The 10,383-nt window shown below is 44.2% G+C and overlaps 1 protein-coding gene across 2 annotated transcripts; it reads left to right on the top strand.

Moving 5' to 3' along the window:
- The first annotated feature begins 205 nt into the window (after positions 1-205).
- LOC136482999 (uncharacterized) lies at positions 206-3,092 on the top strand. 2 transcript variants are annotated; one of them, XR_010765272.1, is made up of 3 exons: positions 206-728; positions 2,442-2,583; positions 2,704-3,092. XR_010765272.1 is itself a non-coding variant. In XM_066480134.1 (2 exons), exons 1-2 carry the CDS (start codon positions 369-371, stop codon positions 1,142-1,144), a joined length of 435 nt encoding a protein of 144 aa, XP_066336231.1. In that variant the 5' UTR covers positions 206-368; the 3' UTR covers positions 1,145-2,434. The 2 variants fall into 2 exon arrangements, 1 of the variants encoding a protein (XP_066336231.1); XM_066480134.1 differs by lacking the exons at positions 2,442-2,583; positions 2,704-3,092 and adding an exon at positions 1,070-2,434.
- Positions 3,093-10,383: the final 7,291 nt, after the last annotated feature.

Genomic DNA, 10,383 nt, shown 5'->3' with positions numbered 1-10,383 from the left:
ATTCAGAAAAATATAGATAAAAATTCATCGCTATTAAAATCAATGGCTAATAAGACAAAAAAATTCATCCAACGGTCGATCTTTGATTTGTGATGCCAGGCTTCTCGCCCACACCACTGCCCAAGCCCTCACATCCGTGCCCCGCAGGCACGGTTCAAACACTCCGCGACCCCAGGTTCGATTCCCAGCCCCCACATTGTTTTCCCTTTTTTCGAGAAAACAAAGGGTCAGAACATCGTCCTCCTTCTCGTTCCCCCGAGCGCACGCCACTCCCGCAGAAATCCCCACCCAAATTCCCGTCCTCCTTATCCCCGCCCTTGACGTTGCCCGTAAACCCTAATCGAGCCCTACCCCTGCCGGCGTCGCCCATGAGATGTCGTGCCCGCGTTGCCCCCCTCGGCGCTGCGAGCCATAACCCTAGCCTGCCACCTCCATATCCCGATTCCGCAGGGAAGCAGGAGAGGGAGGGCCGCCCCACCGCAGATGGAGCCCGCGGGGGCACGCAAGGATGGGCGCTCAGCCTCCCGTCCGTGCGGTTCGTTCTTGCTCCTGGGTGCGCCGCGAAGGCCATGGCGAAGGGCGGCGCTGCCACGGTCCTCACCGTCCTGGCCGCGGCCGCGCTGCCCCCGCTGGAGCACCCAGCCAAGAACGATGAGTCGCTGAGCCTGCTTGTCGTCGGGGACTGGTGCTGCAAGGGGGAGTGCAACCCGTTCCGCGTCGCCCAGCAGGTAACAAGCATGTTCATCTCCCTCGGGCTCTGGCCTCCTCCCATGTATGATCCGTTCCTATTCGTCGGAGTAGAGAATATGTGGTCAGCAAATCAGGCGGGATAGGGAGCCCGGAATCCAGGAAATCAGGTGGCCGTTTTCCTATTGTTAGACGGAAAAGGCGTGGGAATGAAACTGTTTGGCAGGGTACAATAGATCGCCAATTGACAGTTGTTCCATTAAATTTGTTTATTTATGCGTCCAGGCCTCGACGCCCTGCTCCCAGTAGCGCGTGCTCATGATTTTTTTATCCTGTTTGTTGCTGCGCATCTGTGGAAATGGACCAAAAGAAAAAACTCCAGGCAGTTGTGGATCTAGGATCTATGAATCACAGGGACAGGACAGAAGATTTTACTCAACAGACCAATCTGACATGAAAATTTACCTCTGGGGATTGTAATAACTGGCAAGAGCAGTAGTAGTAATCAGCGAATTTCCTACAGATGGAAGGGTCGGGGAGAAGCTCGACATCGACTTCATGGCATCCACCGGGGTCAACTTCTACGACATCAGGCTGACGGGCGTTGATGATGACGTGTTTGAGCAATCCTTCACGGACATCTACAGGCCGAACATCTTATAGAAGCCGTGGTACCTAGGTAACTGAACCTGAAACTCGCGCTCTTCTATTACCAGTTCTATTACTCTTGTATCGATGCGACGATGGAAAATACTCTTGTATTATATGTTCACTGAGGCTTCATTGTGCACTTGTGCATTTTTAGTTCTGGGAAATCATGACTACATGGGTGACGCACTAGCTCAGTTTAGTCCAGCCCTGCGGAAGATCGACAGCCGGTTTAATTTGCATGAGATCATTCATCGTGAATGCTGGTGCAAATTTACTTGTGATAGGACTGGTTTGGATACATGGTCGTTTCAGCATTATACATGGCTTTTACTCTCTCCAGCTTAGGATTGCCCCACTCTAGCACCTACTAAGTGCTGCTGATATTTGAGACTACAGATTACTACTTTACAAATTAGTGTGCCAGGTACTATCCAATGAGAAGTGATGGTTTCGTAGCAAATTGATGTAACTTGTTGCATCTCATGATTTTCTGACTACAAGTGACATGCTACCTATTATCATGAACTAGTTTCAGGGTTATAGAAGGTGCACAGTTATTATATGATTTCGAACTTTATAGAAATTAAGTTGTCGATTTCTTCAGAAGTACAAAAACACATTGCTTTTATTGAGAACTACAGCCTATTATTCACAATCTTCCCTTTGTTGCTGCTATATTAGTTGCTTCAATAAATGATTATATTGTTATTTTGGTTAAGAAAACAGGGAACTGGAAATACTTATATCGCCATTAGGTCTTCTGGATGATCTACTACACGATGTGTGATTCTTACATTATATCTACACGCCGTTACATCATTAAGATGACTAATTATTTTTCATATACAAGTTTTGTATGCTTGTCATTGTATTCAAGAAAATGGTTATGCATTTTTTTGTTTAGAAAAATATGGCATGTATATAAGATAAAAGGATTGTTGTACAAATACTCCTCATGTATTATTGGTTTAACTGTTGTCGGTTGATATTCTTTCTTGTTTCTCATAATATGGTCTCTTTTGTGATAACATAAGAAGATGCACAGAAACATTATTTATGTTTGCTCAACTCCACCTAGGTTAATAACTGAAATCAAATTGCAGCATACTGCGTCATCGCAATTGAGTTAGCTGGGCGGCAGATTCCTATAGTCTTCCTGGGGATGATCAAGGAGGACTTTAACAAGAGATACGCAGGGGGCAAAGCAGCAACAGCTACAACCAACAGTCTCACCCGAGATTTCGGGTAACAGTTCTCATTCTTTGTCTGCAAGAACAAGGAATTTTTTCAGACTCATTTCCAATACTGTACACTACCCTTTTTTTTATTCCTCACTATGGGCATGCTTGGGGACTGGCAATACAGGTTGAGGCTTAGAGACTAGATGCAGTACTGTACTGATCACCCAGAGGAGGTGAGTAAGCTGTCCAAAGTGAAGGCTCAGGTCGAACAAGTGAAAAGCATCATGATGGAAAACATCGACAAAGCCCGCTCCGCAATTGTCTGGACCATCTCATACTTGCTAGATGCAGAGAAGATTTTGGTAGAAAGGTGCTTCGCACACACCTTGCTGAACATTTGCCACGGCGATCACTGCCAGTCTGCCACCGAGACACTTATTTAGGCGACGATTGGTAGAAACTATACTTATTGTAGTTCTAATCCTTTGAGGGTGTCCTGGGAAGTTATCAATGTATTTCAAATGAGACTAGTGCTAATATATCTAACTCTATGTACGTTGTTTTTAGTGAATCTTAAACATACCACATCTATGCTTTGTTACCGCATATATTATCTTTTAAATGTTTGATTTATACTACCGAAGGTCGCCATAGCGTTAGCATGGAAAAATTATCATCGTTTGGTTGTTTTCATGTGCATCTCTGAAATGAAGACATAACAGTTAGCACGGGCACTATACTAGTAAATTAATGAAATCCTTCCTTTATCAAAAAGCATAAACATTACTGTGGTGTAGGGGAATTTAGGTACGTGTTCTACATGTAATAAAATTACTTCCACGAATTTTAAAAAAATGTTCTGTAAACAAGCTGCATTATGAGGCGGATGAGTGCAATAGAAACACTTCCATGAATTAAAAAAATGTTTAGGAAAAACCTGCATTGTGAGGCGGTGAGTGGACGTCCAGCAAGAGGAGATGCCGGCCAATAATTCAGCAGGCGAAGAAACAATGGCATTGGCAAGCAAGAAGAAAAACAAAATCATGTAGAAAATTGGATTCTTGTGGACATGCCGATCACGCATGAGTTAGCAATTTGTGATCTTATATATCCCTATCCCTATCAAACAATGCCATTGGCACAACGCCATATGGATGCTGAACAATTTGTTTGTATCTATCTATGTGTATATATGGGTGATGAATAATTTGTCTGTATCCATCTATCTATAAAATATCGAAGGAATTGAAAAATACTGCTCACCCAATAGAGTTCTACCCACCTCATATCTCATCCCTTAATGTTTTCAATGTTTAGATCTAATGATCCTAAAACATTCACCCCAACATGACAAACTGGGCCCGGTCAGAAACTAATCCGTTTATAGCTGTGTCTGCCACCATGACAAAAGGGATGTGGAGTGAAGTCACCGATGCCATTTGTTGTCTCCCCATGATCGGAGGAGCAGAAGTAGCCGGTCCCAAGCGTGATTCCATTTGGGAGGCCCTTGGGGAGGCTGGCATGGTGGTGTCTCGGATGACCGTTGCAGTGCTAGTCCTATGATTTTGAGAGCCCTCTGGCGAACTCGTCGCGACGGCCCCTCTACACTATGGGAGGAGCAAATCTCGGTCGTAGTTGAACTCCGGTGGCCACCTTGCTGCGCAAGCATGGTAGTAGTCCAGGAGTGGAGGTGCTCCACAGCGTGTGGCCTTGGTGTCGCCTCCTCTTTTCCACAGCAGAACGAGGGGGGACAGCGGAGTCAGCATCATGACACGCGCATCATTACCGATAGGTGAGACTGTGGAGCTTGCAGTCCTGACAAACAGAATCAGGCCATGCTCTAGACAAACAACGAGGGCGAGCAGCAATGGCGATGGAGGGCACGGTTCCTTACGGTGAGCACGCAGTCTGCCCTCCCATGCACATTGCAAGGAAGCGACGAGAAGAAGCCCTCTGATGGATGTCACAGAGCGCACGGCGAACTGTGCTCTGTAGCAAGTGGCGGCAAAGATCTTCGTCAGCTTGGTTGCCTCGAATCATGGCTGACTGAACGGCATCGACAATCATCTCAACCATATCGAGTTCATAGGAGGTAAAGGAGTCGTCATCCAGTACCTTGCTGTAATGGCCGATTGCTCATCATCCCTTCAATAGCAACATCACCGGCAAACTCTTCTCACCCGTGAAATGATCCCTCAAATTGCTAAACTCTTGGAAACACTGGTTCCTCTCAGTGAATGTGACGGCCTCCTTTCAAAATTGTTGTGTTAATATAATAACAAAAGATTTGAAGCGTTATTCCTTTTTTTTTTTGGTATTCCTTTGTTATTTGTAAAACTAGTGACCAAAACCTTATAAGAATAGTCCGTATCTGAATCCTAACATTTAGTCACTAACTAATAAAAATTACTTATATTATTTTTTTTCTCTTCACTAATGTTAGCTATAATAGGTACTCTATCGTCTATATTCAATTATGATAATCATCAATTATTGGTTTATCTGTATTTTTCATCCATATCCATTGCTTTATTACGTAACACTTTTGTGTATCTCCAATATATATTTAGTTGATCATTTTCTTAAACTATGATAGCTTTAGCTGCAATATATATTTTGACAACATGGACCTAAGTTTTAATTATTTTTCCCAAGTTTTAAACTTATTTATTGCTCAGATACGATGGCTATTATTTACAATGGTCATTATATAGTCTACTAATATGATACAATATGTTTCAAATTTTTGTACGAAATTTAGGATCTATCTTTTTTATTTCTAGTGGTTTCGTGAGTAGTAATAATTTCCTGGATGAATCTTTTTTTCTAGCATGATATGTATTTAGTTGAAACATAAACTGAAAGTATATAAACTCTTATTAAATTCCTCAAGGTGATATCATTATTATTAAAGTGAACAAAAAATTGACCCTGATTTTTCAGCATCATTATTAGCATGTAAACTCAATGTAACCCAATGACATTATTGTTTTTAAAGTGAACAAAAAACTATACCTGATGGTCAATAAGGATTATATCAAGATTTATTTGTTCGAAATAATCCAAGGACATTGAAATTGAAATCAAAATTGTATATAATGGTTAATAAGGATCATATCATGACTTATTTGTTTGCCACTGGTCAAGTAAGATTGTATCTCATACTCTAGTGACTCTTGCTTTGTTTTTTCACAATTCTTTTCTTGGTCTAGTCCCACTTAAAGTTTTACTAACCATGCCAAAACAGTATAACCCAATGACAATATTATTAAAGTGAAAAAATATACCTAATGGTCAATAAGGATTATATCAAGACTTATTTGTTAGAACTAATTCAAGGACATTGAAATTTAATGAAAATTATATCTACTGGTCAATAAGGGTCGTATCCCGTTCGGCTGGCAGAATCTTGGCTGAAACTGGCTGGTTGTGTGAGAGAGAAACACTGTTTGGCTGGATGGATGAATAGTGCCGTCTGAGGGGAAACCAGCCGGCCGGGCCAGCCGGCCGGCTGGTTTCCCCTCAGACGGCACTATTCATCCATCCAGCCAAACAGTGTTTCTCTCTCACACAACCAGCCAGTTTCAGCCAAGATTCTGCCATTTGTTCGCCACGAAGTAAGATTTGCATCCCATACTCTAGTCACTCTTGCTTTGATTTTTCACGATTCTTTTCTGGTCAAATCTCACTTAAAGTTTACTATAAAATTAATACGCCGTAGGAGACAAATTAAATTGTAATTATGGGTTCTAGCAAGATGGCCAACTTAGTACATCATATGAGAGAAATTAAATTATAATTATACTACCTAGCAAGATGGCTATACCTTTAGTCAGCAGGTGCGGTTGGTGCCAGCATTGATGTAGATGCGGTGGACGCCGACGTCGTGGTGCCGTCGCGGCACCGACTGCCTGCATGTTCCTATGCCACCCATCTCTTTTTGTTGCTTGACGTAGATCGATGAGCCGCTTAATTCCTTGCACGGTATTCAGCTTGCGGCCTCCCCGTCAATTTTCTGCCGACATGGACCGCTCACCTGTCCTTACGTCCCCATGATGCTGGCACCACGGCCATCCTTCTGTCCCCTCGATCCGTGCAGCTGGATCGTACGTCGTTGGAGCAGGGCCAGATGTGGGTAGGTCGGTGCACCGTGCATGGCCGGACGATGCTTGCTTGGTGGAAATTGTCAGATTTTCTCGATCGATACCTAGATTTTAGGCTGTTTTTGTTTGCTGCCGTGCACTTGGGTGAAGGGATCCTCCGCGACGCTCTTCCTGCTGCCCCGTCACCGGCCGGAAGCCCTGCCTTGCTGAGACGGTGGCAGGGGAAAATAATGTATTTATCTTTTCCTTATTTCTTGGTACGTACAGTAATATATTTTACACTTTTCCTATATTTTAGATGCCTGAATTTTAAGATGATTTCAGGCAACACTCTCACTACTCCAGAAAAGAGAAACACTACCGGTTCCAAAGGGCCTATCACTGTCGGATTTGCAACCGGTTCTAGGTAAACGACAGTGATGCTCAGTTGGCTACTGCTGTCGGTACTTCACCCGGCAGTGATAAGGTTTTAAAAAAAAAGCAATCCCTGGAGCATGCTCGTTACCGCCGCCAGCTGCCATGCTCGCTGGTTGCCGCCGCCACATCAAGCAGTTCATCCAAGAAAAAATTCATACATCACACACAAACGACAGATTCAACACATCAGAAATCAACTCATCCACAAATCGATTCGTACATCACAGACGAAGGAGAAGGGTTCAACGCATCACAAATCAACCCATCCACAAATTAATTCGTACATCACAGACAAAGGAGCATCGTTCAACACAAACAAAATAACTCATCTACAAATTGATTCATACAACATAGAGTGAGGGGAGGGGACGCCTGGAGGGGGAGAGTGGAGATGCCGCCGGCAGGCCAAGCCGCTCCAATGCCAGATCTGAGGCCGTGCTTCCAGTCACCGCCCCCATGACGACAGATGTGAGGAGACACAGTGTGTGAGAGAGAGAGGAGAGAGCACCGGGAAGGGAGATTGCTGGGGAGAGAAGAGCGGGAAAAGAGAGAACACTGTGAGTCATGCGCGCACCGAGGTGGATTCGTGATGAGCCGGGCGGCCGCACTCGCATCGGTCCCCGCACGACCGCACCCGCAGGCGGCCTCGTGCCTGTGCCGGGGAGGATCCGGGGCCGACCGCCAAGCCGCGTCGGGTTTCCATTGTGTGGAGGCATGGGGAGATATGGGGAGGAGGAGACTGATCTATCAGTCTTGGGAGTTGGGAGGAGCAAAGCGATCTCTAGGACTATGGATTAGTGCTGAGAGTTGGGAGTTAGGAGGCAGAGTTAACCCTGAATGGATAAAATTTTCAGGTCCTGGAGTATGGATTAGTGCCAGTTTTGTAATTCAACCGATGGTAAATAGACATTACTGTCGGGTTGTATTAACAACCGGCTGTGATAATATCCATCACCGTCAGTTGTACAAAAATCCGACAGTGACAGGATTTTTTCTGACGAACCAGAAGTGATGCATCAATCAATGTCGGTTTTAAAATTTCGGCAGTGATGATGCCGGCAGTGATTGTTTATTCTATAGTAGTGTCTTGTACTACAATTAGTACAAGTAAATTGTTACTTTTGTGATTTATTATTTATCTTTATGTCATAACCATATCAATTTTTTTGTCCTTGTTTGACTGGTAGAAAATAATTGTAAATTGTTAAATTGTCTTTGTCCCAACTCATAGCAGATTTTGGCCCTGTTCGCTCGTCTTATGAGCCATACTATTTCAGCGAACGAACAGTGTTTTTCTCTCACAACAAATCAGTAAACAGTACTTTCAGCCATTACTTTTCAGCAAAGCGAACAGGGCCTTTGTCAGCTTTATTGTTTTGTCTCATGAGTTTTATTATTCTTGGAACAAAAAAATAGAGATCGTGTCCATAGAAATTACAATGAACTAAAATTATAAGTTTAGTATAAAATATATGCAATAACCGTCGTCCAAAAGAAAACTAAAATTCAGCCATCTGAAATTTAGCAAATCCCTATATTTTAAATAATGTTTTCCTTCTCTTTATCTATAATAATAGCAGAGGTGTGTAATGTTCTAGAAAATAAAATAGATCTAGAGGTTATAGATTGCCACAGCCTAGAGATTTGATGGATAGATGTTTCTAATTAATGTGAGAATTTCTTGCAGTTATCGTTTTTCTTAGCGCGCCTGATGAGAATTAATGTGGAGGCTCCTTTGGGGGCCTCCAATTAAATATGAGAATTTCTAGTAGTTATCATTGGTCGGCAGTGCTAGTGCCCGGACGACCGTGCATGCACTCCATTTCGTGCGCTCCACATGGGTCTCACGCCACCTCGAACATCACCAGCATCGACAAGAGGGGGCGGGGAGAGGGCCCGCCTGCGCCGTCTGTTTCGGTATGCCTAGCTGGCGCTGGGACGAGGAGGAGACACTGAGTCAAGACAGCAGAAGGCGAGGGGAGGGGTGCAACTCCCAATCTACTTTTGAAACAACCAGATGCAACACTTGCAACATACATCTAAATAGAATGACACTTGAAACATGCATCTGAAACACTTGCAAAAATACCTGAAAACCACTATAAGACATATGCAATATCCAGATAAAACACTTGCAACATATGTATGAAACATATGCAACATCCAAATGAACACACTTGCAACACTTGCAAAATACTTCTGAAAAAACAGGTAAAACATTGGGAATAGAAGCTTACAACATACGTGTACAACAATTACAAAATATGTAACATCCGATCCACTTTTACAACATCCATATGAAATGATTGCAACATACCTAGAAAACATCAAAATCTCATGAAACATAGGCTTTGCAACATGCATTTTTTCACCGTTCTACTTCTTCCGTATGACACAGCGTAGAGCGGGGGAACGGCCGGTTCCGCCGACAACCGAGGGATGGTGACACGGCCTGGCAGTGGCCAGCGGCGTTTGCGCCTAACCTGGGCCTGGCCAGCGACGACACCATCTCCTGGCCGCTTAGCCTGGCTGCGGCAGAGGACAGGGGCACAGCATGGTGTGGTGGGTTGATCGGGGCGCCGCGGAGGATGGCGGCGGCGGTGCGGCGCAGAATGGGACATGCGATGAGAGGCGTACAGGGAGGGAGCAGACGACCACATGTGCGGAGTTTTTTTGAGTGAGCGTGTCCGGACGGACAGACGTCCTCGTCCTATTATTATCATATTATTATTCTTAGCGCGTCTGAGGCTCCGAGGTTGAGGCCTCCAATTAGTAGTAGTAATCTATAGTAAGATACGATTCCTTATTCTATAGAGGGTCTTGATATTTACATTTTCAATAAGATTTTATCCATGCAAAAACATAGGTTAATTTACTGGCTTACCTAATAATTCACGGGAACCAATTGACCAATATGAGCGGCTCTGGTGTCGGATAAGTCGACGAAGACATTGACCAGCTCGTAGAGACGTGCTGTGTAGCAGCCGTGTAGCGTTCTGCGTGGTGCATCTTTGCTGACGTTTCTCCATTGACTACTGCACTGAAACAGAACCACACAACGGAAGACTATCACATCATCTTAATTCGCTACGACTCTGAAGTTATTAATTATCTGATTTCACTAAATTGTTCACCTGGGCGGCTGGGCGAAATAAATAAGCGTTGAGGTGCAATGGCTCCCTCCCGCACAAACACCGTGCATGTATATATATATAGAGAGAGAGGGGATGACGACGACAGCAGCGACGGCCAACGAGCGGTGGAGCCTGGCCAGCGCGACCACCATTAGAGAAACAAGCTGTACTCCCGATTCTCGACCCCCTTCAGTCTCGGTTTTGGAACCG

Source organism: Miscanthus floridulus, chromosome 9 (assembly GCF_019320115.1).
Source record: "Miscanthus floridulus cultivar M001 chromosome 9, ASM1932011v1, whole genome shotgun sequence".
NCBI lineage: Eukaryota > Viridiplantae > Streptophyta > Magnoliopsida > Poales > Poaceae > Miscanthus > Miscanthus floridulus.
Note: the sequence above shows the minus strand (reverse complement) of the source record. Positions and strands in the feature narration are given on the sequence as shown.

Excerpts from the sequence above, each read along its gene's own strand:
- LOC136482999 (XM_066480134.1), top strand. The coding sequence starts at position 369 with ATGAGATGTCGTGCCCGCGTTGCCCCCCTCGGCGCTGCGAGCCATAAC. Across the intron at positions 729-1,069 it reads CGTTCCGCGTCGCCCAGCAG|GCAGTTGTGGATCTAGGATC; the intron begins GTAACAAGCATG and ends AAAAAACTCCAG.